The 27271-nt window shown below is 34.8% G+C and overlaps 6 protein-coding genes across 9 annotated transcripts in view; all 6 read right to left on the minus strand.

Annotated features, from left to right (window-relative positions):
- LOC138134556 (monocarboxylate transporter 12-like) overlaps positions 1-10562 on the minus strand; it is a 99320-nt gene extending 88758 nt beyond the window's left edge. The window contains exons 1-3 of one of the 3 annotated variants that reach the window (XM_069052888.1): positions 10289-10562; positions 883-1390; positions 286-520 (exon numbers count right to left, since the gene is read on the minus strand). In XM_069052888.1, coding sequence (XP_068908989.1) covers positions 286-520; positions 883-999 — 352 coding nt within the window. In that variant the 5' untranslated portion in view covers positions 1000-1390; positions 10289-10562. Of the gene's footprint in view, positions 1-285; positions 527-882; positions 1391-2325; positions 2439-10288 lie in introns of those variants that run through there. The other 2 variants (XM_069052886.1, XM_069052887.1) reach the window with 2 other exon arrangements.
- Positions 10563-15977: 5415 nt separating this feature from the next.
- On the minus strand, positions 15978-17818 carry LOC138135563 (trypsin-1-like). The gene is made up of 6 exons (XM_069054326.1): positions 17641-17818; positions 17482-17573; positions 17005-17253; positions 16835-16945; positions 16632-16778; positions 15978-16581 (listed from the first exon to the last, which is right to left on the minus strand). Exons 1-6 carry the CDS (start codon positions 17663-17665, stop codon positions 16234-16236), a joined length of 972 nt encoding a protein of 323 aa, XP_068910427.1. The 5' UTR covers positions 17666-17818; the 3' UTR covers positions 15978-16233.
- Positions 17819-17860: 42 nt separating this feature from the next.
- LOC138135562 (trypsin-1-like) lies at positions 17861-19385 on the minus strand. The gene is made up of 6 exons (XM_069054325.1): positions 19232-19385; positions 19085-19176; positions 18733-18975; positions 18564-18674; positions 18368-18514; positions 17861-18313 (listed from the first exon to the last, which is right to left on the minus strand). The coding sequence occupies exons 1-6, from the start codon at positions 19257-19259 to the stop codon at positions 17936-17938; spliced, it is 999 nt and encodes a 332-aa protein (XP_068910426.1). The 5' UTR covers positions 19260-19385; the 3' UTR covers positions 17861-17935.
- Positions 19386-19642: 257 nt separating this feature from the next.
- On the minus strand, positions 19643-22987 carry LOC138135560 (hypodermin-B-like). Its single transcript, XM_069054322.1, has 6 exons — positions 22844-22987; positions 20995-21086; positions 20648-20893; positions 20475-20585; positions 20267-20413; positions 19643-20222 (listed from the first exon to the last, which is right to left on the minus strand). Exons 1-6 carry the CDS (start codon positions 22872-22874, stop codon positions 19686-19688), a joined length of 1164 nt encoding a protein of 387 aa, XP_068910423.1. The 5' UTR covers positions 22875-22987; the 3' UTR covers positions 19643-19685.
- A 242-nt stretch (positions 22988-23229) lies between these two features.
- Positions 23230-24539, minus strand: LOC138135564 (trypsin beta-like). The gene is made up of 6 exons (XM_069054327.1): positions 24391-24539; positions 24231-24322; positions 23927-24169; positions 23760-23873; positions 23563-23709; positions 23230-23513 (listed from the first exon to the last, which is right to left on the minus strand). Exons 1-6 carry the CDS (start codon positions 24410-24412, stop codon positions 23292-23294), a joined length of 840 nt encoding a protein of 279 aa, XP_068910428.1. The 5' UTR covers positions 24413-24539; the 3' UTR covers positions 23230-23291.
- Positions 24540-24714: 175 nt separating this feature from the next.
- Positions 24715-26718, minus strand: LOC138135566 (trypsin-1-like). 2 transcript variants are annotated; one of them, XM_069054328.1, is made up of 6 exons: positions 26569-26718; positions 26362-26453; positions 25435-25674; positions 25275-25382; positions 25078-25224; positions 24715-25023 (listed from the first exon to the last, which is right to left on the minus strand). In XM_069054328.1, exons 1-6 carry the CDS (start codon positions 26594-26596, stop codon positions 24802-24804), a joined length of 837 nt encoding a protein of 278 aa, XP_068910429.1. In that variant the 5' UTR covers positions 26597-26718; the 3' UTR covers positions 24715-24801. The 2 variants fall into 2 exon arrangements, with proteins under 2 accessions (XP_068910429.1, XP_068910430.1); XM_069054329.1 differs by having other exon boundaries at positions 26543-26576.
- Between the last annotated feature and the right edge of the window lie 553 nt (positions 26719-27271).

Raw genomic sequence — 27271 nt, forward strand, 5'->3', positions numbered from 1 at the left:
TTGTAAAAATGATTTTTTGTCCGTCTTGAACAACTTTATTTAATACTTCGCACGGCTCACTCGTTAAGAAGCATCTTTTGTAAAAATCAATAAACTTATTTCCACAAACAAAAGAAAATTTCCCTCTTTTCATAAACATTATTAATGATTCAGCCAACAGAAGAAGCTTCATAATTACGAGATAAAATTGGCCAGAGCCTCTCGATGACGCGAATCCGAAACGGAGACCCTTCTTTGATCCAAACCTAATATAAATTGAAAAGAGATTGATTTAGACATACTGACCCTGCTCCTCGTGATGTTCAAGGTCGTATTCCGTATCCTGTTCCAATATGGTGGAGACCGTGTCAGTCCTGATGGTGGTTCTGATAGTGTGGCCCGACATCTTGGTGAACAGTTCTAAATGGTTCCTCGATAAGGGATAAACAACCCCGTTCTCCACATCCCTCTCGGGTACGTTAGCTTCTGGCACAGTGCGGTCATTATTGTCGACAACAAGATTCGAATCTTCATATCCAGGCTGAAACTTGAAGGAGCACGTACGAACACGAACGCAAAGATTTCAATCAATCAAACTAATTAATACCATCTGGAAAATGATGTATAATCGGAAAATTAAATGTATTGATATTTTTCGGATAATAAAAAAAATCTGGCCGCATACATTTCCTGGATATCGGATATGGTCGGAACAAGAATTCTGAATAAGTAATAAATCAAAACTGAATAAAAAACATTTTTTTAATATTCTCGTCGGTTGGAATCTTCAAATCATTTGTTTCAAGTTACGGTCTCGTCAGAAGTTGCTTTGGTGAATTCACAAGCGAAAAAAATTCTTCGATTAAATTTTGGGTATATTTTTGACAATTGTCTTTCAATCACCTGTATTTCCGGTCCGTTTCCGGTCAGAGTGCTGTAGGTCCTTCCGTGGGGGTCCACCCGGAGTTGAACAACGGCCAGCGTGCTCACCGGCCACGTTTTGCTGTGATTCAAAGTCATATTGGAGCCGTTGTGTCATGTCTTCGGCGAGGTTTTTATCACGTATCCGGAATTCGATGCTTCAGCTATTAGATTCCCTTTGATCGAACATCGAACGGCGTCATTTTTCATTTCTCAATTTAGTTTTTATCGCCTCCCGTGGAGTTTGTATTAAGTGTTGAACGCTAGTTGCAATTTTATTTTTGTTTTATTTCCAACATGAAGTCGGCCAGCTCCGGTGTTAAGTGTGATGAATCGCTCAAGGGTTGTGTTTTCGAGACCGCTCTCCTGTGTGCTTCCCCACTTCCATGTCTCACCGACTGTTGATTTAAATAGCGCGAAGTTTTGCACACAACAACAATGGACTATTCACGAAGAATCGCCGCCTTCATCTTTCACCTGTTTGTTAAGTCTGAAATCAGAAACAAGGTGTGAGCCACGTGCGCAGAATGCACTCCTGCAAGAGAAATGAGCGCACCGGTTGTTGGGAAATCGCACAGAAGAGACTCTTTGTACTCTCGTTTATCCAGCAATTACTTAATTGTTTAGTGGGCGAGCAATCCACCGATTCGCCCTCTAACAGAAGCCCATCAGAATGCTTCCATAAATTAAATTAAACGGTGGAAGCCTTAAAGTGGCCAATAAAAATTTTCAGCACAAGTTACAGGAACACTTAATGACACCTCTGTGAAATCTCGAGAGCCCCAAAGTCTAGTTCCAGCGATATTGTATTAATGGGAGTATCAGAATTACTCCGACTCATAATTGCTCGTGTATCACGTATTCAACTTAGTTGAAAGTTTAATCCCTCATTGTCCTTAATTCTACGACTTTGTCGCTCACGATGCATCAGTGGTTTTTGTTTCCTTTAATTTATGCATGTTCTCGGAGCTTTACAACTTAAGCTTTCCGCCAATAAGAAACTGGTACAGAAAGAAACGGTTACGTTTCTTTGAAAACATCTTCCATTAAATAAATTGTAACAGTGTAATTGGTAAATCAGGGTGATTTAAACGTTTTTAATGGTAGGTAATAAAAAGAGATGTTCCTTAAACGTGTAACCCTTTTGCCAATTCGCCCCCAGTAAACATTCGCAAAGGGTTGATCGAGGCGTTATCGATTGTGCGGTGGTTTCGTCGCAATTTTTAATGTTTTCACGAGAATAGAATCGCAGGATCTCACCCATCCAATTTACCTTCACGTATCTAAAATTGCTCTGTGTATGTAAATGTTACCATCAAATGTAAATGAAACAAGTGAATGCACGGATGTTGCGAAAGGGGTCGTAAAATTTCGACAGGCTCGATTGTGCTTGTGAAAAATTCTTGGTGGCGATTGTTTACTTACAATTTAAAAAAGGCAACAAGAGAGATGGTGGTGTCACCGGCAACGATTTTACCACTGCACTCACTACATTAATGTACCGTAAACAAATCGGCCCTCGATCCCTCTTCAGGGCCAACGGCAATTTCCACTTGATTGTGCGGGATTACTGATGACTTCGCTAACAAATTGCCAATTGATTTGCAACTATTTACTTTCTCCAGTCCGGGTTGTAGGTGCCTTGTAAAGGCTTCTCGTTACATATGAAATATACTCGTGCGGAATACGTAAAGAAGGACGTGGTTTGCATTTGAACTTCAACAACGATACAAACAAACTGATGAAATCCAGCTGTTAATTAAGACGTCCGCGGAGAGAGCCGTCGCATAACTTTGGAATGACTTCTTGGACAAAATGTGATGAAGGTGAGAGGCGCTGCTAGAACAAAGTAAACAGCGCGACCCCGCAAGCGAGGGTTGTTGTACTAGCTAAAGACGAAAGATTTGTCTGGTATCAGTTATGGTGGAATATGTGTGTAAATAAGGGTGAACACTAAGACCAAGCATTTTAGGGGTCGGGAACTGACGACGAGTCATAATAATATAAAATAAAACGCCGCCAGCTTCTAAATTTCCATCTGAATTCGCGATGGTAAAAAGGGGCGCAATAACGACAGTCGTCGTAAGTCATCTTCCGGTTAAAAATTCCCTTTAATCCAATTAGTACATCGAAATAGTGCATTTAAGAAAATGTAATTTAATAAGGAAAGTGAAACCTGTTAATCTTCGCCCACCTCTCGATGACATAAAATGATCATTCAACTGACTCTGAGGGTGAGTTAATTTAATTACCCCGATATGAACATTTTCGTGCAATAATGTTCATCTGGCAAATTAACCATACGCTGTTTAATTAATTTTCGACCGAATTCTCGCGCCCATTCCGGTCTTGTCTAAATTATCAATTCCACCCCTGCCGCACGCCACCTTTCAGAGTGTCACTCGACAAATCGGAAAACCTTTTCCAATTTTCCGCAATAACGGTATTTGTTTTTGCGGTCAAAAAGCTTCGACAGTTCACCTTTTCTCTGAGTGTATCACTTTATCTCGTGGAGGCAACTCACATTCAGTTAAGGAAGGTTTGATGATTTTGTTAGGGTTGCAACTCGGCCGTGAGCGTTTCGAAGGGCAACTTGTGTGTATCGTTCGAAAAGGAGCGAAGCGACGAAAGGGAGAGAAAACTGGTCTGAAAGCACTATTACTGGCATCATTAATCAAAGACATAAGCGATCATTTAAGTTAACAAATTGCAAAAAGTGGGTTGAGACCGAAAGTGCGCAAATTAGAGCACCAACAAACAACAGGAAAGGTGGAAATGAAAAGGTAATAACAAAAGGAGATTGCAAAGAGTGTTGAAAAAATGGACAAAGCAGCGGACTTGTAGAGTGCTAACATCGGGGGTGCTTGTGGGGATGGTTATCAGCAAACAAAATCCTCGTTGTTTGTGCGTTTGTGCTCATCTCTTTTCTTTAAATTTTATGTCTTGCCCATAAAATATATTTTTGTGAACATCAAGTCGCAAGAACAGTCAGAATCTCATCATTCCTAAATTGGTGTCGAGATTAAACAAACTGTCCTCAAAGATTTAATCTAAATCATTTCTAGAGGAGACAATGCTGAAAGTTACAAGTGCATGGTGTACTCCATTTTTATTAAATAAACCAGCAATCTCAGTAAGTTTTATGAAGTGTACTTCATCAACTGAAATTTAATTTGTTGAAAATGTCGCCGACTCCATCATTCACTTAAGACTATTTTCCGCTTTAAATCTTACACCCTGTCGCTCAGCTTTGTAGTGTTTTTTTACTTTACTCTCTACAAAGTACCTTATGGAGAACGTTAAATGCTTTAATCATTTATGACAAAAAAATAGCAACGCGATGACACGATCAGGGAATACCTAAATTTGCTTTTCCTACAATTAATTAAAAACAAATTGGATTGGGGACACTTTCGGTCAATCATCTCATCCAGACGAAAACCAATCTTTTATTCTGTTAATGGGCTATTCTGTGTGCGCGCAGATAATAATTTATTCGCCATCTCCTACTTTTTTCTACCGGAACGCCTTCGCAGTTGTCAATACTTTTTGTTTGTTACATAACAAACAACGTCTTTATTTCCATTATCTTGCTTAAAGAAGAAAAATTTTGTACGACTTATTTCTACCGTCAAAATGAACAAATCTTCTTGTTCGGAGAAAGGAAATTGAAAAGATACATTTGACTAGAGCAAGTATTGATCGACTTTTTATTTACTTAGCATTAAGTAGGTATTAAACTTTTCGGAGAGAAACCAAGATAGCAAAATGTTGACATAAGGCCAGACAACGCGGACACAAATAATGTTATCGGACTGTTTGTCTCATCTGCTTTCGAATTTAAACGCCGAAAATAATTAATTAACTAAAGAATGAAGACAAACTGATTTTTAGCACGATGTTTAACCGTATGTGGAAGTTCCAATTACTTTATACAAATATTGTTATCAAGAAAACACCGAACTGTGCTTTTCCACAATTAGAGATTTCACATATTTTGGAGAATTTCATTGAAATTGTCAATAATTGGGAATCAAGCAAAATTGAATCTTAAAGATGTATAGATAAAGTGGAGCAACAATAATATTTTAGGAGTAAATGTATTATTGCAAACAGCAATAGCAATTCCACATTTGAAGATATTTTTTTACATTCATAACTCCACGAATGCGATGGAGCTCGTAAATTCCTATTTTCACTTTGACGGTAATAAATTTTTTGCTTTGTGTCGGAAATTTCCTGCAAGTCTTGATTCTGACAAATTCAAGAACGCTTTCATTAAAACGTCTGAAAAGTCAATTGTTATGGGGTTTAAGCAAAGCGGTGGTTGAAATGAAGTAAATCTGCGACAAATTGCTGCACCCGAATTCATTAGGGAAGAAAATAAATCTGTTGGTATGTAAAACGCTAGTTACTGATCCCGGTGGGAAAATTTATGGTCCTTCCTGATAAAGATTAATCGTGAGGGAGTCCTTGAAATCCTTTATTGTGACTGGGAGTCTTTTGGAGTTTCTTTTAAATGTGTATGGGACGGGGATTAAGAAGCTCCGAAATAAAGGAATTTTGGTACGTTGTGGCACAACATTCCGGAACACCCACCGCAATATTTAATCTTAATTTAGCGAGTCCATGAATATTAATACCTTACATAAATTGTTCAGAGTGTAGAACTCGACTAGGTAAACATCGGAAGGTTAGTTATTCCATTGAAAATAAATCTATTTATAGCTGCGTCGCGTTTAAACAGGACGAAATTAATTGGTGTGTTTTATTTTCCCGGATGCGATGAAGAAATCAGACAGGTCCTTGATAAAAATCGCTGAAAAATGTGAGGCTCGTTTATAACCAAGCCGGCGTGATCCGCCGAATTATTCAGAAATTCGGGAATTTCGTCAACATTAATAAATTATTTGGACGCCCCATCGATTCAATCAGAATCGATTAAACCTGCGAAAACTATAAAATCCCTTTTAACAAGATCTTATCGCAACGCCTAGACAAATTCACCTCTTTTCGAAACTCCCAGTTCCACTTTTAGATAGTTCGAGTGCAAGATTTTATTAAAAGTGCGACGACTGTTCCAAAGAAAACTCTTATCTTAAATTGTGAACTGTAATTTATAAATTGAACTCCTGTTTCGGCCAAACTAATCGTTAACTTTTGCAATTAACCGACGAGTGTTTAACTAAATCACTGCACTTTTTGTAATGGACAAAAAATTCGGGTCCACGACGTTTATAACTATTCGTCTAATTCTGTTAATGGAAAATCAATTTTGGATTATCATCCCACACAATAAAAAATCGCTGGATTTAAACGCTGTGCCCACGCAAAGGATTTAATGGCGTAAGCAAGAAGAAGTAATCGCAGTTTTGCCATTGATAAAACGGCATTTTTTCCGCTCCGCAAATATCTCATTTAAAGAAACACATTAATGCCCATTAGAGTAAAAAAAGTGATTCTCAAGGCAGCAACTTTCCACATTAGGGGAATTAAGCAACTTGAAAGGACCAAACAAAAGTTACTTCAAACTGATACAAAAGCGCTCGCGAAAGATTAACACGGCATTCCCAACATAAAGAAATTACGAGTGTAACCAATTTTAGTTATCCGTTTTGTAAATAGCAACTGAAAGTTGCAATTTTTAATTAATTGTAAACATAGACTACCGTGGACTCTGAAATTTATTCAAGCGTAGGTGTGCGTAAACACTCCTCTCCATTAAGTTTTTAATGAAAAATTTTCATAAACAAAAATACAAACTTTTTTGCAAGCTAAAATTTTTTGTGAAGAAAAAATTAAACAGTCGGCTATTTATTTTAGGTGTTTCGATACTCAAGTAGTCTTTCAATGTAGAGACGTAATATGTTGGGGCCAGCGTGTATCAGTTTGAAAGAAGGAGTCGCTGAAGGGGATAATAACCCTTCGTACTGCAAATAACTGCAAAAAGAAAAGTATCGTCTCTCCATTCAGGATAGTGAGAAAAGCTTGAATTATCTGCTAAGCTGCAGGAATGGCAAACTGATAATAAAGCATTGTGTTCGTAAAATGGCATTTAAATAAATTGAGGCATGACAGGGCGAGTAGTGTGAAGCTTTTATGTCAGGATCTAAGCTGGATGGAATAGATCAATGCACTTGAATGATGTAGACGGAGAATTGTATGGGAGGGAAGGTTTTGTACTTATAATTAATTAGTTCTGTAGGTATGTTAGTAATACAGTTATAGTGTGCCAGGTTTAATATTTATGATTTATGAATTTACAAGGATAAGTTTATGGCCTAGTGCCTGGAAGGCCATTATAAGAATTGGTTCGTCTCGAGAAAACAGTTTTATGTCGGTTTGTGACGATTTTTTATTTTAGAAAATATCGACGGCTCAGGGCGTTTGTCGTTTTTCGTAAATAACTTTATAGTCATTAAATTCTGTCTATTATATCTAGGTCGTTCTTGACACATCTCGCTTCCGTTTGGCAATAACGTTTTATGACCGGCGACGTTTCTTCATATTTGAAGATTAAAACAATAATGCGCGGTAATTACGTCAACAGTTCCTGCTCCAGTTCATTTCAAAATAAAAAATCTGCGAACATGTTTTACTTGGATTTTGATTAGTGAGTCGCTAATGATTTTTTTACTGGGAGATAAGAGTTCGTGGAAATTCGGAGAATGAAAAATCTGCTTTTCGTGAAAAGTTGGAAATGTGGGGTTTGAATTATTTGGACTTGTCGTCGTCCTACACACGCTGCCGAACGCGGAAAATTTATATAAAGTTCGGAAAAAGTTTTATTTGCTCAAACTAAATGAATCATTTTTTAACTTATCCTAACCCGCAAGATTTATTACGACCCTTAACCCAAATGCGTTTTAAGTTATGCAAATGAAACAATTTGACACGACCCTCAACTGCAATTCTTCAGAACATCTGAAAACAAAATGGAAATGTCGCTGGAAATTCCTCTTTGTTTCTCACGTGATGACCAAAACGCCATGAAACTTCCGTGATGGGGGGTTTAACGGGGAGCGAATCGGAAAGCCTTAGATAAATTGTAGAAAAAACTTTCTCGTGACCTAAATAACAAATCCCAGGGATATTGTAAATAAAAACATATTTTTGTTGGTGATCAAATTCTGTAATTTAACAAGCTTGACGGCGGACAACTTGGACCCACCCTACGGCTTGTCGAAGCTTTGAAACTTGATGTAGCTAATTGAACTACGACTTAATAGTTGCAGGAGTCGATAATTTCTATCCAAAACCTAATCAACCTGATCAACAACCGAATCTCATGAATGGAAGTAATTTTATGGGAAGAAATCAAAAGAAATTTAATTTAAAACTTGTCTGGAGTAGCTGTGATACTTGAACGATATTTGAAATTCGTCTTGGCGAGATTTATGAGAGAAATAATATAAGTGTCAGCTTCATTTTATTTCGCCGAGGCTAACAATTTAGACGTTGGGAAGTTATAAATATTTCCCAGTAAACTACATCCAATGGGAAAGTGGGGCGAAATAATGCGGGGCTATTCAATCACTGGCTCTTTTTTCCACAGAAAATCTCTCGATGATCTCAATTTCGTTGCTAAATAGAGGGCAAAGACAGTGAAAAATCGAAACTCATAAAAATTAATAGGCAACCAACTATACACGTGTGTATTCTATAAAGTTTCCAATAATGTTCGAGTTTGGTATTTATTATTAAACAATTTCTTTTGGAAAAAACGTTAATCGTAAAGTTAGACGTGGGTTCCTAAAAATCATTCAGGCTTGACAATTTCACCCTCCATTATTTACCTCGATGGTTCCATTGCATAATTTACACAAGTCGGACACTGAAACAGACGTTTCAGTGTCGTGAAATGGACTTTCAGGACATTATTAGAAATTCCAGCGATGGACAAATTTTCTAGGACGTCCCTAATTGGATAAAATAAAGGGGTAACCAGAACGAATGAATAATGGCACTGTTTTAAAGATATCCGTAGCCCAGGATTAAATTTGCATAATGAAGACTTATTTACGAGTTTGTGCAAAAAACGGATAGTTTCACGTCGTAAAATTGTTGAGCAACTGCAATAAAACGAAACTTTTACTCACAAACTGTAATTGTTGATTCCAGTTAATTGACGTTAAGTTATTGAAATGAAGTTTCGTGAACTAACAACGCCCGCAATAACTAAATAATTCAAGAAATTTAAAGTTGACGTGTACGTTTTTGCGAGTGCATGATGGAGGGTATCACTTTGTAAAGTTTTGAGTATGGTGTTAAATTAGTTTGAGGCCAAAAGTTTCGCCTTTATTCTTATTAGTTTGATGTCGCCGTTTTCTGTCTCAGTTATGGAACTTTTAATATCGTCTGGAGCTGTAAACACAGTAAAACTGACTTACACATTCAATTAGAAATTTTGAAAGTTGCTGGCAAAAAATACGCAGAATTAAGAGATAAGCTCGGAAGTTTTCGACTTGAAAAGCGAGATCTTGGTTATTGATGGTTCTGATAAAAACGAAAGATTGGGCTTAGAATTTCGAATCGTGTTGGTTCCAAAATCGACTTGTATTTTGCAACGTTCCAAATTGGCGTCTTTAAAGGATTAGAAAAACAAACAAGAATTTTATTGTCCAAACGAATAAAAGCAATGATGACAATTACCCAACGCAGCTGTTGGAAACTTGGCCATATCAGGAGACTGAAATAGGCTTAGAATAAATGGACCTAACACTGGCTGTCCCAATCCCTCGACTTAAAACGCCAGTGAATTGGGTTTAGTTAAAAATAAAATTTCAAAAGCGAGTTACCATAAAATCTCAACAATCTTAACAATGACGACTCACATTTTCATGCAAATTCCAATTTCAGTAAGTCTATGAAGTCCAACAACCAACACTGAAAAGCCAACGTGGAGTTATATCTGTTGTTTGGTAGAGCCTAATATGTCATCGTTTTATGAAAGCAACTTTTCAGTTGGAAACTCCGGAACAAATTAAAAACCAAACTGATACCAATTTGATTTTACTACACTTTGAAATATTCTTTTTACATCACTTGAGAAAATAAAGCTCTTCTTTTATTGGCCCATTTGGTTCCAAATTGAAATAAAATGTCTAATAAAAATTAGTTCGATAACGACACGCGCAGGATAAGGCGATTCAATTACCGAAGAAAAAAAATTAAAAGCCATTCACTTAATTATTTCATCCACTTAGGTTTTTATCTGCTAGGAAATGTGGAAACAAAAGTTGGGGGCGTCAAAACAAAAATAAAAATAGTTAACAACTTTGTTATTTATCCTCTTCCGGCTTATGTAAACTTAAAACAAAATTTAAACGGCGGCGATTAAATTCGAAATAACAACAGGAAATTGCGATGTGTTGATTCAGCAACTTACCTCCAGGACAAAGTTATTTTTAAACAAAGCCACAAACGAACATTTTTTGAATTTCAGTCCGTGGTCACTAGTCCGTACTAAAGCGAGTTAGTTTTATTTTGCATAAATAATTTTTGTTTTTTTTCAGCATGTTCTAAAAAATACTGTTTAAAGAGGACAAGAAACTGTCACTCCCGGAAATTACAAAATTTTTACGTGAGTTCATAATCGCGAATTTCATGCCGAAGTACCGCCTGTTGCGTAGACAAGCGCGAGACTAAAGCTGCCTGTTGGAAAGCGCGTTTGTCCGCGGATGCTGCGAAACTGAGCTTTCATGTCGGCTTAAAGCTCTTGCAGTCCCACGTGGACCCGACCGGCGCAACACAAAAACTAAAACCCCACCCTGGCCACGGTGCCATTCTCCTCTGAATGAATGCAACTGCAACTGTTTTAATCCTAAGAAGGGTCGTGATTGAATGCCACCCACGGCTTAATTAGTGCACCCACGCCCCAGCGCCAGATCTACGGTGTTGTTTTTTATTTTTCATGGAGTTTAATGAAAGTTTCAAACTAGCAGGTTTGTTTATTTTTGACGTCGAAGCTTGTTTTTACGTTAATTATTCCAAAATTAACCCTCGGAATAATTGGAATAATGACGGTCTGAACGACAACATTAATCAACTTTTCTTGAAGGTGATCGACAGTTTGATTCTTCACAAAACATTATTTCGAACAGACGGTTAGCTTCTATAAATACAAATAATACTAACCATCTTTAACACACTTTTCTCCACTAGAGAATGTATTGATCTATGTTTAAAATTCAATTCAATTAATTCAGGTTTCAAAATATAAAAAAAATTACTTGGGTGGCAAGAAGAGGTGGAGAATTTATTTTTAGTAGAGTTCAGCCATGTTATATTTTCTAGGAAAATATTCTTCTGATTTTAGCGGGATAAGAGACGGCATTAAGTTTGTCACGTTCTGTACTCGGCAGCACATCCCTTGTCCCACCCCAATTTAGTTTTGAAGATTTAAGGCAACGACTTCCAGATACATTAATAAATCCGATATCTATAAAGTAAATGAACGTCTTAAGATTATGTTCGTTCGGCGAGTTTCCTGCTTTTGCACATTTCCACGACCTATTTGTCAATAAATATGAAGACAAAGATCCTTTATTCCGATCCCTAAACAAGATAAATTAAAATTCAAGTGCGTCTGTTTGGGTCGAGATCTGCAATGGACAAAGATTAGTTGTGGCGTATTCGCATCAAAACAACATTAAGAAGGAATTTGTTATTTCAGGAAGCGACTACCCTTTTCAAGGATAATTACTTACTTCCTTTGCACGCATTTCCTATAAATTCGAGCGGTTTTATCAGAAAAATTTATTCGGAGGGAACATAATGTAAAAAGCTAATAAAAAATATTCAAAAAGCGCTGACCAACAATTCAATTTATTTGAGACGTGAATAAATTGTTCACTTAGTTGCTTCTGTTTCGCAATTCTATTTCTGCGCAAGGATTGTATGAAATATCGCCTAGTGACCTAGAAGCAATAAATAAGTTTCTCCTGAAATATCATTGTTATATAAAAGGATTCTTTTCGTAGACATTTAATAAATTCAGCAGAAAGGCTAATAAAAGTCGTTTAATGCAGTCATTACTTCTGCATAACATTGTCCCTCCGAGATTTTTTTTCCAACTTTCTGCTTAAATTAAGAAGATAATTTCACAATTAGGCGCTCCTCGAATAGAATACTAACTGTATTAAATTGTAATGTGTTAGACTTTCTTAGTAACATTATTTCCTCCGTATTTTTACGCAAAACTAACTGACCTACTTTTTTTCCAGAATCTGACCGAACTGGAATTTATTATTGCTGTTCGCAAATACTCTCTTTACTACCCTTGTTCAATTTATTGTTGTTTCGATAAGATTTCCGGGGTGGTCTCCACCGAATAAACACATCGAGCTTATTCCAGACCCAACATTAAAAAATAATTAATTGTCAGTTTGACAAATAATCATGCCGGGCAAGATTTGATTTGCTTTTCCCGATCCCCCTTGAACTATTATGAAGGGTTAGTTCCTGTAGATAGAATTCGGACGTGCCTGAGCTATTGCTTTGCTTCTAATTTCATCACATCTAGAAGATGACCTCACTTATTAAACTTACAAGGCAATAATTATTTTCCGGTGGTTAAAATTAGTAGAACGATTATCGTCCAGTCCACTACATAAAAAATCGATTATGAGAAGGGCGCAATTAATTAAATTTAAATTCAACAAAGACTGATAAAACAAAATCGACTAGTTAAACCGGCAAACTTTACATTTTATTTCAGTGCTCTGGAGCTTAATACTTTTTTTGGTTGAATTCGTCAATGCGGAAAGAGACTGGATTGAAACTGGATTTTGTAAACAAGTGATTAATTAAAACTTAAAAAATAGATTTTGTAATAATAGAATAATAGAAAATTTATTGTTTATTCCAAACCAGGGCATTGCTGAAAGAATCAAGGCACTAAATCAAGTTAATGCAATTAAACTACTAAAGTTTGCCCAGCGAGAGATTGGTTGACATTTAAATCACTAAATTCTACGTAGAAAAAGTAATACCTAGCGCACGTAAAATTTGAAATATATTCTTCAAGCAGTAACATTTTTGCCCTAAAATTATGCTCTCAGTAAAAGAGCAAAAATAACAAATTTTAAAAATTTATACAATAGAAAATTAATTATTATTTATGATCCCATTACAAGAGTAAAAACATCTCCATGTTTATAAATTCCTTCAATTGATAAATGTTCCCAATCATGTCCATAAATACCATATGGACCATTTGTTTTATAGGTCTAAGATATGGGTTAGCAAAAGGCTTGACTTCTGTATGTTTTTCCTCTTCTTCCTTATACCGGGTGATTTTAAATGATTGTGACTTTTTTTCTTAAGTTGGGAACATTTTTCATAAATTATTTTGGCAAACTTGATAGAGCTTGTGCCAACTGTCATGATCAATGACCTTGACAAACGCTGCGCGAAGGCGGAGCCCAATTTTGATAAGTGAAACCCAAAAACGTCTGTTGCATTTTATACTGTCCAACGGTTTGGACTAGAATGCCCGACATTGTCAAGAGACCTATCGCCAAATAAATATCAACATAAATTAGCTCACAAATCTGTAAACTGTAAAGTGTGAAAAAACAGTACCGATGTTTTTAGTTCGAATAGTACAGCCGCGTCAGTACGCATTTTGGTTTCTGCGTCATCGATCATGAGAGTTGGCACGAGCTCTACCTTAATCAACACATTGGCGTACGTACGTCATTTTGACATTTTATGTATTAATAAATTGTGCCAAATAGGCGAGGACGCCTATGTTTATGTCAATTATCACATTAAAAAGCAGAATAACCAACAATAATATTACCAACCTATGAAAAAAAGTCACATTCATTTAAAATCACCCGGTATATTCTCATATATCCTTACGGATAAAGTAAAATAGATCGAGATATTTGTAATATGCTCGTTGATTCCCATACAATTATTTTTGAATTTTAAACTAACTTCTTCTTTCATTTCTTCTGCGAAGGTAGGCGCACCCGGAACCAATATATAAATAAATCCTTTTTGTATGTTTAGTTTTATTCAAATGGTACAACGTCTTTGTCAAAGATGGTGTCCAGCTAGAGCCCCAAATGAATTTTTAATTTCTCTTTCTTTTTCTTGTCCTGTCTCTATTCTTGTTATTTTAAAAAAAATTTAAAGTGCCGCTAATAATAAAGATTTATTTTCGATTATTACATTTAATTTGTTGATGTTGTAATTTGGGAGGCACATCCTTCCGTGTCCGCCGGCATGAGCCGCCCCTGCTAGCAGATGGTTTTTAAAGTAAACTGTGAAATAGTGAAATGTTTACAGAGTACATTTGAGAGTGTATCGTGTGTGATTCTAGCAAACTGCAGATACTTCTGTATTTGCTAACCCAGTGCTGAAAAGGCGAAATTCCTCCAGTAATGTGTGCATAAGTCATCCGTTGCAGTTTGGGAGTAAACACGGTAGTTATAATGGCAAATAGAAGTCAATAAAAGTACGTCCTCCTTTGTTATTATAAGTTTTATCGAACAATCTCGTGAACTTTATACGCTTTAGCTCCGTCCGTTGAGTGTAACGGCTCCAAACTACATTCAAAATTAAATGTAGTGTCCAAAACAAATTTATGAAGGTCCAGTGCGAGCGCTTATCTCGAGAAGAAATCTTGCGTCGAAGACCTCATCACGTCACCCAAAAAAATTATGAACAAACGTCTTAATAACCCTATCCAATTTGGAGTCGCGTTTCTCCATAATGCGATCGTGACGAGCTTCGAGCTTCCGAAGATTTGCGCTCAGTTTATCTGTGCAAAGCTGAAAGCGTCTGGTGAAACGGTGAAAAAGGAGCAACCGGAACGATATGCGATATTAAATATATATCTCCGGATCCGCGTGTGGAGAACAAGGAGGTGCGGGTGGGTGCATAAGCTCGACGGAAATTCGCACAATGCACCGAAAGCAAAGCTGTCATATATCTTCCGAAATCCAACTAGGAAAGCGCATTACTCCGCATAAACTTGATGCAAACATTCATCGCAAAAAGATTCACTCGTGTGCATATGTCTTCGGCGGTCTCGCAAGTATGGCGGCTTTGTAAATAAGATTGGAAATAAAATGGCGGAAGTGTCGCGGTGCAGCGTGAAGGTTTACGATCTCTAATGGGCCAAAGGAGTACAAAGTTGCCAATGATGCGATTTGAGGGAGATGCAATCGTACATCGCGACGAAAACTGATTGTAAAAAGTTTATCGAATCCAATCCTGCGAATAAAATGGTTCAATAATTTTCCAAGATGCTGTAAAATATTATGCGAAATATTTGAGGAGAGATTCGAAGATTTTAGAATGCCTAAAGGGGGACACCTTAAATTCCCGACATAGCACGTCAGTCATAAAAATATTCCAATAATTCGTTTATTGTTTATTGCTTTCCCAAATGCCGAAAACAAATGATTTGTCCTTTGTACAAAGCTCTGGCTTGGAGTGCCTCCAGGATTCCAGTAAAATATTTCCATCTTTAAACAATTACTCATGTTATCGATTAGTCTGTCGATAATTTTGCAATAAGTGTAAAATGACTTTAAATCGAACGGTCATTTATCACAACCTTTTTACAACACACTTTCCTACTGATGCCAACATTTAAAAGTAAAATGTATCCGCACATCCGACAATGCAGATTCCTAAACAAGCTTTCTAAATAAATCGCTTCTCACAAATCTGGACAAAACTGTGTTTTGAACTTTTGTAATTTATTAATGTACGGTTCTTGTAAAATAAGCGAAAGCTCTCTTGAAAATAGGAGTTTGACCTAGTATAATGAATGCCGAATACCGCATGTAGGGCTGCTTTCCTTATTCCAGCTCTTTGTTGTGTTGGCATTGACGAATTGATTATGAATGTTGTACGACAGGATAAAAAGTGAAATTGTAAGAAACGTGAGAGCTCACTTGTAATCGAAATTAACCGAAAAATGCTAATTTTCTACTTGTCAACACCACTATTCGATCTTATTTCAGACTGGGAATTCGTGGAGATCATTTGACCTGAAAAAATTTCCATTCGACCCTTTCTAGTTTACTGATGAAAAAAAAACAATCTCGAACTGATTTAGTAGAAAAAACTTAGATAAGGGTTCTTTATTAACCATTGTTCTCTCAAAATTTACCAACATTCAGATTATATTTTTGTTGACTCCACGTCTACCCTGATAAGTTAGTGTTCGATCTGTATTATTTATAATTCAATAAAAAATAGAAACAATCGCGTTTTCCTGGTTACTATTTATGTCTGTTCAATCTGATTTGTAAACAGAAATGAGCGTAAAATTCTAAATGCTACAAAATTCTTTAATACACAATGTTACTACTCTAAGTTAACAATTTTCCAAAGAAATAAATAAATTATTAGTGAAACTGCTGCATTAGATGTACCAGAATCTGTACTAGAATCTGTACTAGAATCCGTACTAGAATCCGTAGTACTAGAATCCGTACTAGAATCCGTACTAGAATCTGTACTAGAATCCGTACTAGAATCCGTACTAGAATTTGTACTAGGTGTAGTGGTGGAAAGCATATGGTGTTCTATCCAGTTTATGTATCTAGCTACATCTGTATAGACTCCTGGAAAAATTTCATGACCACAGTCGATTCCAAAAGATACTATTCCGGTTAGTTTATCAGAACAAACCATAGGACCTCCGGAGTCACCCTAAAAATGTGTCATGAACAAATTAAAAAATCTAATACTGTGAGTGTTACCTGGCACGAATCTTTGCCTGGGACTCCAGCGCAAATTTTATTTTCGTCTATAAAAATGTCTTCGGGTAAATATGCGGAATAACACACATCCAAATGGACAATTGGCACTTCCACGTACATGAGTTTCTTATTCATAGAGTTTCCTCCCTAAAGGAAACACAATCGTCATTTTTTGTTTGAGCGAAATTGAAATTAGTACGTACTGAGTATGTAGTACCCCAACCAGATACTATGCAATCACCACTGTTCACATAATCTCTGTTTAAGATAATAGGTTGAATGTTGTCCGTCCAAGGTTCAAAAGTATCCAAGATCTGTGTAACTATATGTTAACAGTGACTTAATTAGAAAAAAAATATTTTCCAAAAGATACCTTAAATATGGCAATGTCGTTGTTCAAAGTTTCGTAGTCGTAATCCTCATGAACAAAAACATCTTCCACTTGTTTAAGATTCGTCCGATCATATAAGTCCAAATTTCCAGTAACGACAGCTACTGCTGACGGTTCTACTTGCAATGTTTCGTTATACAAAAAACAACAATGCGCTGCTGTTAAAGCATGCTTTGCACTGATTATAGACGCACCGCAATATGCAAAGTAACCTCCGTGGAGAAGATATGCCTGCAATTTAATACTTTACTCTAGTTACGAACATGTACAATTTCACCTGCTACTAATCTAAATTCCTTAATGAAATTAATGGTTCGGCTGATAATAATTATTATTACCAACCATAAAATTTTTTCCAGATTACAGGGTATTGACAAATTTTGGTTTTTAACACCATCTAGTCAATCAACTCTAGTTGCAAGATCCAACTTAAAAATATTTTTGAGTAAGTTTCCTTACCTGATACGCGAATTTGGATCTGTCTACTACCTCAATCCCACCAACTATTTTAGGTTCTGATGTACTACACAAAATCTTGCAAAGAAGACAATCTGAAGAAACAGTTTATTTTTTAAAAGTAATTTTGTTTAAACTTGAACTAGGAATACTAGTACTTACAGAATATAATCACCCGTAACAACATAATAATAGCTAACTCTTTGACTGCTGAGAATGATTTGAATTATACGATTCTAGTAATAAATAGTCATCTCCAGAAGCTTAATCTTATCGATAATAATTTTCTTTTATACTTCAATAAAGTAATTACTCGTATTAATTATTATTATTAGTAGGTATTAATGTATAGATAGGATTTCCGAAAAACGAACAAAGAAAACACGTGCCTGTATAATTTAATTGAAAATATTTAAAAATACAAATACTATTTAATATTTAGTCTACTCCGAAGGGTTTATAAGTTATAAAATACTAGAATTATTTTTATGAGCGTTAAGAGAACCACCGAAAAAGCCATTCTATTATTTGTGGAAGATGATTGTGTGGGTGTTGAAGAAACAATAGTTGTTGTACCAGTAGAGTTTGTGTTATTTTCGGTCGAATCTGTACTGACTGATGACGTAGACGTAGATGTAGACTTAGACGTACTAGTCGAAAAAGTAGATGCAACAGTACTTGATGTAGTAGTGTCCGATGTATGAAGTTTTATCCATTCTATGTATTTAGCTACTTCGGTGTACAAACCTGGATAGACAGCGTCACCACAATCTATTCCAGAAGATACAACTCCTGTTAACTTATCCGAACAGACTAGAGGACCTCCAGAGTCTCCCTTTAGAAACAATAAGTACAAGCAGTGTAAAGTTAATGCTTAATGGGAAGTTACCTGACAAGCATCCTTTCCAAGTGTCCCTGCACAAATTCTGTTTTCACCTATTGAAATTCCTGCATTTAGATACGTAGATCGACACTTCTCCTTCTCTACGATTGGAACTTCTACGTAGATGAGTTTATCATGCATTTGATTATCTCCCTAAATACACCAATTCACTTGAATTGTTAATGCACAGTGACATGCTTACAGAAATTGTTGTACCCCATCCCGATACAGTACAAGTACCACTATCTACGTCATCTATGTTCAAATGAATTGGCCGTATATTGTTTGTCCAAGGTTGAAAAGTTTCTGAAATCTATGGTATTTTTTTCAATTTTTGGTCTCCTGGATAGTTTGTAAATTAGTCTTGATACCTTGATTATCGCGATGTCGTTGTACAATGAGTACCGATCATAATTTTCATGAACCATGACATTTTCAACCTGTTTGACATTTGATCGATCATTTAAATCTAAATTTCCCGTGACCACGCTTATTTCTGAAGGTTGTGCCAGACTGGCAGTTGGAAAACAGCAATGTGCAGCTGTTAGAACATGTCTTTCTGTAATTATCGTTGCTCCACAATAAGGAATAGTATCAATATAGAGAAGATATGCCTAAAAGCAACGATTATATATGATGACCTATTTTATCTCAGATGCGACTCCAAAACTGTTGAATGTAATTGGATTGCGATATTATTTTTAAGAATTATTTGCTTTTTACCTGATAGGGAAAATTTGATCTATCTGTTACTTCAGTGCCACCCACAACTTTAGGTTCATGATTAGTACACAAACTGTTGCTTAAAAGACAACCTAAAATGAATGTTTTACTTGTAATGAAAATCCACAGCAAAAATTAGTAACTTACCAAATAAGATCATTCTGAAACATTTCATCGTGAGTGTTGTTAGATCAGATCTAAATGACGAAATTAGTTTCGTTCCTCAAATAAATAGATGAAATTACCCCATTCTTATCGAGAATATTTCGTTCAACAATAAAATTAACCATTTAATTTGATGTTGACATAGTTTTTTGGAAAGAGGAGTGAAAATATAATACCGCGGAGCAAATAAATTAAGCAATATTTTATTGGTTTAATCACAGCTGATGATCTATCTATCTCAGAAAAATCAATTAAACTAAATTCTTTGTTATTAAATCTTATTCAAGTTATTAGTCAATAGATTGTATTTTTGCAATTTGTTTCTTTCAATTCTTTAAATAATTGTTTACGATATGTATTCAAAATACGAAATAAGAATTAAATTCCTGACCATTCAATTCAAACAAAATGTGTTTAATCAACAAGTGATATTACATTAAATTAGTAACAACATATGGGACAACAATAAGAAAATTATAAGCAAAACTGCTTTATTAGCTCCAGAAGATAACAGTGGAATAACAACTGTATTGGCTGGTTCAGTCGCATCTTCACGAGTTGAAGTCAAAGTTGATCTTGTGTTGCTTGAACTGACAGTGGTAGGTACAATACTAGAAGATACTATGTTGGCTTGTTTAGTCGTATCTTCACGAGCTGAAGTCACAGTTGATCTTGTGTTGATTAGACCAACCGTGGTAGATACACTACCAGAAGATGTGTTAGTTGATATAGTTGGATAAGTTGAAGACACTCTTAATTTTACGGTACTAGATTCTAAATGTGCTGTTGAAATTACAGTATCCAATGTAATTGGTTGTGAATCTATAGCGCTAGATGTATAATTTTCTATCCAGTTTAAATATTTTGCAACATCTGTATAGACACCGGGAAAATTTTCATGGGCGCAGTCAATTCCAAAAGATACAAGTCCCGTTAGCGTACCAGAACAAACCAGAGGACCTCCAGAGTCGCCCTATAAAAATGTACGATCAATAAATCCAAAAATGTAAATATTACCTGGCAGGAATCCTTGCCAGCAATTCCAGCACAAATTTTATTTTTGTATAAATTAATATTTTCGGACGAGTATGAAGACTTGCAAACTTCAAAATCAACAATTGGCACTTCTGCGTACATCAGCTCGTTGTTCATATAGTTTCTCCCCTAAGAAAAATATAAATACATCAGTTATTTTCTTGGTTAAAGTCGATGTGTGAATAGTTACAGCAAGCGTTGTACCCCAGCCCGATACAATGCAAGTGCCACTATTGATATGCTTTTTATTTAAATCAATAGGTCGTATGTTGTTTGTCCAAGGTTTAAAAGTATCTAAAATCTGTACTACATTTTAAAATTCATCATTACTTCATTGCGAAAGTAATATTTTACAAAACGTACCTCCAATATAGCTATGTCGTAGTTCATTGTAACGTAGTCGTAATAATCGTGAACAAAAACATTTTTAACTTGTTTTAAATTTGTCCGATCTCCCAACTGCAAATTTCCAGTGACTACAGCTACTTCTGAGGGTTTTATTTGCTCTGTCTCAATAACAAAACAACAATGTGCTGCTGTCAAAACATGTTTTTCAGTGATTATTGTTGCACCACAATATGGGAAAAAATTGTTGTAGAGAATATATGCCTGCAAATATTAATGACATTATTACTGTATGGAGTATTTATTACGTCCGAAGGCACTAATAAAATAAGTAAGAAGTTTACTCTTGATGTTTTCTTTTTCACCTGATATGAGAATTTTGAGCGATCTTTTACTTCTATTCCGCCAATAATTTTCAACTCTAATGTAGTGCATGCGATACTGCTTATGAAGCAACCTACGAGTAAAATAAATAATTTATTATTTCTAGTGTAGTTTTTAAATTTCGATAAGAAAATTATGAATGCCTTAATAGTTATTTATTTAACGAGTTGGTGTGTAATTTGGGCTTTTTTTGGCATGAGTGGGCCAGTTTAAAACTCGAGTGAAACGAGAGTTTTAAAGGTCCACGAGTGCCAAAAAAGCGCAAATTACACAAGAACGAGTTGAATACAACGTTTTTTTGTTCGACGAGCCCCCCCAAAGGCTCCAAATGGCTGAAAATCTTTAAAATTAGCTTGACGTTTCGTTTTGACAAGTTGTCAAATTCATCAAAATCCGTTCACACAGGAGAAAATTCTCAAATTCTGACAGTGTCGAACAAAAAAAGCTAGTTATTGATGTAAAAGTAAGAATAAAAATTAGAATCAATTAAGTGAATTGTTAATACAAAATTGTTTGTCTATTGAAAGGTACAGTCGTTGACCAAAATAAGTAAAAGTAAATTTCGATTGTGTAATTCGATATTTTTGCGAAATCCATCTCTTAGGAAACAAAAGTGCCAAAAATAAAAAAAAAAAAACAATTCTGATAAGTGTCATCATTCGACAATATTTCAAAAACTCAGAATCATTCAATTGAACATAGTGACAGTGACGAGATGACAAGTGAAAAAACACAACCTAACTTTTTGTAAATCAATCGTCAAGTCAAATCAAGTTGTAATCTAATCTGAGACACATACGCCTCACTTACACTACACAAATTTTTGAATTGTGAAACTGTCTAAGGTAACACTTTGTCCTATTTTATTTTGGTCAACGACTGTACAATTGTGAAAGAATTAATATTACAAGTATTCATTATTTTAGCTGACAGTATCAAAGCTTAGTACTTTTATGGTTATTATATGTGATATCCTTGCGCAATTTCAAAACTAACATTAATTAATTTTTGTTTACTATTAATCGTTTCTAAATGTAATAAGTAATAACACTGTTGTGACAAATATAAATCTAGTAATCTCTTCATTTTCACAATTTTCGTAGAAATGTGTCCATACGAAAGTGTAAACATTTTAGATTTAGATTTAGATAATTTTACTTTTTTTTACAATTTCACTCTCGAGACCTCCAAAAATGCGTTATTTGAGATGAAACGTTGTCGTGGTACAAAAATATCGTCAAGTGCCATTTTGTACTACCTTTGAACTGATTGATTAGTTAGCTAAATAATAAGATTTTGATAAATCAATAAGTTTCAGATTTTCAAAAGCATCATACATCATATAGGTATCGAGTGTTCAATTGAAAAGTTGTTCAAGTAGCCTTTGAATTATTCACAACATTGTGAAGTATATCTTAGAAGATCAATGATAAAAGTTAGGTTAGGACCATGTTAAAAAATGACATTTTTGACACGGTAGAGATAAAGATGTAAACTCTGCGTTGTTCCAACAGAGATTAATTTGCTGACTCAATTCTCGGATAGATGTTTTTGGTGCATTAATTAAATTGAAATTAAATTCAATTAAAGTTCAATTCCACAGAAAACGATACTCAACTCAGAAAAAGTCGTTATACTCGCAAAATAGAACTGACTGTTTTCGCTCTATTTTGTTTCAAGAAAAAGTCATAGCCAACTTGACGAATTTTTCATTTGAACACCCGTTAATTACACCAATTTAGTTGTAAACAATAAAAATAAAGTCATTTAAATTGCACAAAATGGTCATTTGTAATCGATAGTTTCTTATGATATAATAAATTTACTCACCAAATTTTAATATTGCAAATTTAATCAACATTATTAGTAATTTATTATTTTATTACAATTTTCAAGGATACGTGCGCATTTTGAATGTTATCTCTCTGTATCCTTACCACTAATGATAAATTTCAACAACAAAGGCAAAGTTTACTTTGCAAATGTACCTAATTTATTACATTATTGTTTAAGAATAAAATAAATTAAACTGTTGTCTACTGAACTATTTCGTTTATTTTTTGTCTTATTTTTTATTTATTGTGTTCTAACCATCTGCCGGTCTTTTGTCTTAAATTATTCTCGTTCTCTGCGAGTATAATTTGAAAAAATAATAATTCATGTACTACGAGTAGGTAGGCAAAGTTTACTGAGTATTAATCAAGTTGCAAGAACAATTCAGTTTCATCTTTCTTTATTATCTTCGTTCACTCTTCTGAAAATCTTTATTAGAAAGTTATTACAAAATGTAGCAAATTTTTAATAACAACAACAGCAACAAAAACGTTGTTTCTTTAGATTCTGCCCACGATGACGGTCTTGTCTTTTGATCTTCTATCCACTTCAAGTATTTAGATACTTCAGTGTATACACTGGGATAGTTCTTATAACTACACCCATATCCAAAAGATATTATTCCTGCTAGACTATTATCGCACACAAGAGGACCACCATTGTCACCCTTAAATCTCAAAAATTCCACAACAGATAAATTAAAAAATAAAAAATACCTGACAAAAGTCCTTTCCAGTTGTTCCGGCACAAATTGCTTTATCACCGATTGGATAAGTAAAAGCGGAATATGCTTTGTTACACGTTTCCCAATCAACAATGGGAACTTCTGCATACAAAAGCTTCGAATTCATGTCATCTATCGTCTGTCAAAAGAAATATTAAATTTGGGCAGAAAATAGAATAATTGACGTACATCAAGAGTCGTTCCCCATCCAGACACAGTGCAAGTAGTATTATTTACCAGATTTGTTGTTGTTAAATTGATGGGTCGTATGTCATCTGTCCACTTGTTGAAAGAACCTGAAATCTGTGCCATTGATATCTTTTATGGATGTACAGTAATATAAATCTGTCAATTACTCTTAATACGGCTATGTTATTGGCAAGTGTGACCGGATCGTAGCTTTCATGAATAAAGACATTTTGTACTCGTTTGACGTTAGAAGTATCGTACAAATTGAGATTTCCAACAGCGACAGCAACTTCTGACGGTTTGACTAGTAATTTAAGATTTGGTTTACAGCAATTTCCTGCAGTTAAAATGTGTCTTTCGTCAATTATTGTTCCACCACAGAATGGAACACCTTTGTAGAGAAGAGCTGCCTGAAATAACAAAGAAAGAATTCTACGTTCACAACTAGAGTTTTAATGTTTGTGTTTTTACCTGATAAGCAAATTTTGATCTGTTTTTAACTTCAGTTCCACCTGCAATTCTTGGTTCGGGTTTAATACACGTGGCACAGCTTATAAGACAACCTAAATTATTTTTTTAGCTTCTCTATAATTTATAATCATGCAAAAATAAAGCAACACTGGTAACTTACCTAACAATATCCAACATAACATTATATTGGCTGTTGATTTTGATTGGTTTATCTTTCATGCTCACACGTAAATGATACAATAAAATAGTCTAATCTTATCAATGGCGTTATGATATTTTATCATTAATTTCCTAACAAACAGACTTTGTGTAGCTTGAACTATTGTTACCCAATCATCTGTAGTTCCTTTGTGTCATATGGCAAAACATATCACTGAAAATCCCTTCTGAACAAAGAAGAAATACAATTTTCATTTCCGAGTCAGTTTGATTTCAATCATACTCACAATCAAAATCAACTTTTGGAACAAAAACTATAACAATGTTTACCAACTTTACAATATATTTATTAACGAAAGAATGACATTTATGAAATAATAAAGTCTATAACATTTCAAATTAGGAACTGCTACTATGATAAAGTTGCGATAATTTTTACAAACAATAGTAGAAGGAACGTTGACATTGCTTGATTAACCACAGATGATGATCTTTGTTTTTGTGTCTCTATCCAATCTATATATTTTGCGACTTCTGTGTACACACCCGGAAAGTATTGCTCCCCACATCCAATTCCATAAGATACTATTCCGGTAAGACTATCGGAACAGACTAGAGGACCTCCTGAGTCGCCCTACCATTGCAAAATAAATGTGATCTAGATGACTGGTGAATCAGTGGGATATACCTGACAAGAATCTTTTCCAGTTAATCCTGCGCAAAGTACGTCGTCTCCTACAGGACCTTCTGTTAAGGCGTACGACGCATTACACGTTGTCTTGTCAACTAAGGGAACTTCCACAAAAAGAAGATCTTGATTCATGTATTTTCCTGACTTAATGACAGACAATAACATAATATTGAAAAATATAACTGTATACTTACAGAATTTGTGGTTCCCCATCCTGAGACAATACAATTCCCGGTGGTCAGATACTCTTGAGTTAAATTTATTGGACGAATTTTATCTGTCCAGCTTAACTTGTCTGAAAGCTAAACAACACAAAAAGTTTGATCATGCCAAAAATAACATTGTATCAATTACTCTTATTACGGCGATGTCGTTAATTATTTTATCTGCATCGTAACTTCCGTGAACAAAGATATTTTGAACTCCTAGTACCGTAGTCTTATCTTCTAATTTTAAATTTCCCAGTGCTACAGATAATTCTTTGGGTTTTATTAACGAATCTATGGGAAAACAACAATGTGCAGCTGTCAAAATATGTCTTTCGTCGATTATTGTTCCGCCACAGTAGGGAGTATCATAGTAGAGAAGCAGAGCCTAAAAACAATTTAAACCTTTATTTATTGTTAATATTTTAGTATAAACAATTAAACTAAAAATAAAAATACTTTTTTATATAATTAATTCAAAAAATTGAAATTCGCGCATAGTTATCTGTGCATGAAGTGGGTCATTTTCTTACGTGTCTTTCTTTTTACATTGTTAGTAAGATCGAAACCATAGAAACCATACAAAACAGTGTGTGAAATGCAATTTCACGCATACGACTATTTCTGTTTTTCATTTCACGCACTGTTTTTTATTAGTTACCTAGCAACATGGTCACTGCATTGAAACTTCAGAGTTCCTTCAAAAATTTGAATTTTTAATTTCAATTTTTTGAATCAATTATAGAAAAAATATTGTTTATATTTCGTGCGCGAAGATGTTTTTGTGCATTCAAAGGCTTATACTGCCTCGACCTTCGTCTCGGCGTAAAAGATCTTTTCATGCACAAAAAACACTCTCTTCGCGCACTTAATATAAAAATAACTATTACGTTACATTTCAATCAGTATTCGTCACTTTCAATTAAATGCACTCACTATGAAAACGTTGAGTACTTGTGAGTACTATCAGATGATAGTACTCAGGAGTACTCAACGTTTAATATAATATTCCAATTTGTGTAAAAAAAATGAGGCCGTTATAAAATAAATTGATAACATTTTTGGTAATCCCTACCTGGTAAGCAAATTTTGATCGATCTGTTACCACAGTGCCACCCACAATTCTACGTCCCGGTTTGGCAGTAACCCCATAGCTCAGGAGAGAACCTAAATTCGTAACAATTTTAAAACTAAGCCTAATTTTACATTTTTTTGTAGGTAATCAATATCACACAGAAAAATGGTTGATCACGTACGTTGTACAAAAACACTCATCACTTACATGTCAAAATAAAAATAAATAGCGTCATGGTGTTGAGTTTATGACTAAACGAATGATTTCCAGTACTCAAATAAAATTAAGAGCCAGGATAAACTAATCTAATCAACGATTTTTTTTATCTTTTCATCTTGTATTTTACCGAAACACTTAACAAAACTCATTTTGTATTTCCAGTACATAAAAAAAATCCAAAATCGTGTATATAACAGATGATATTATTGAAAATTTGGATTAATTAATCGTCAGAAGTAATCAAAAAAATTTTTCTTTTGGATTTTTTTTTAAATCACACCCATGTGTAATCCACGTGATTGTTAATCAGATCAATATTGATTATTAATTACGATTTGAACATGTTTATACCCGTACTCTTATTTATCTAGTTCAGTTTTTTTTTATTTCTGCAAAACTTCAATTTAATTAATAATTGCATTGACATTCCAAGTCAAGGCCAAGATATTGAATGGTGTTTGCACATCTAACTTCAGTTTTTAGCAACAATTTTTATTACAAGTTTTCAAGGCAATTAATTTAAAATAAAATGCAAAAACTACGATTGTCACTCTTGTTGCTATTATTTCCGGTTGACTAAATTTATACGCGGTGTATAAAGTAGATATCACTCACGATAAATTCACAGAAAATTGTCGTATTCTTTCCAAGAAAAATCTAACTGCAAGAGGTTTTTAAACTGTGATAATAT

Source organism: Tenebrio molitor, chromosome 7 (assembly GCF_963966145.1).
Source record: "Tenebrio molitor chromosome 7, icTenMoli1.1, whole genome shotgun sequence".
Lineage (NCBI taxonomy): Eukaryota > Metazoa > Arthropoda > Insecta > Coleoptera > Tenebrionidae > Tenebrio > Tenebrio molitor.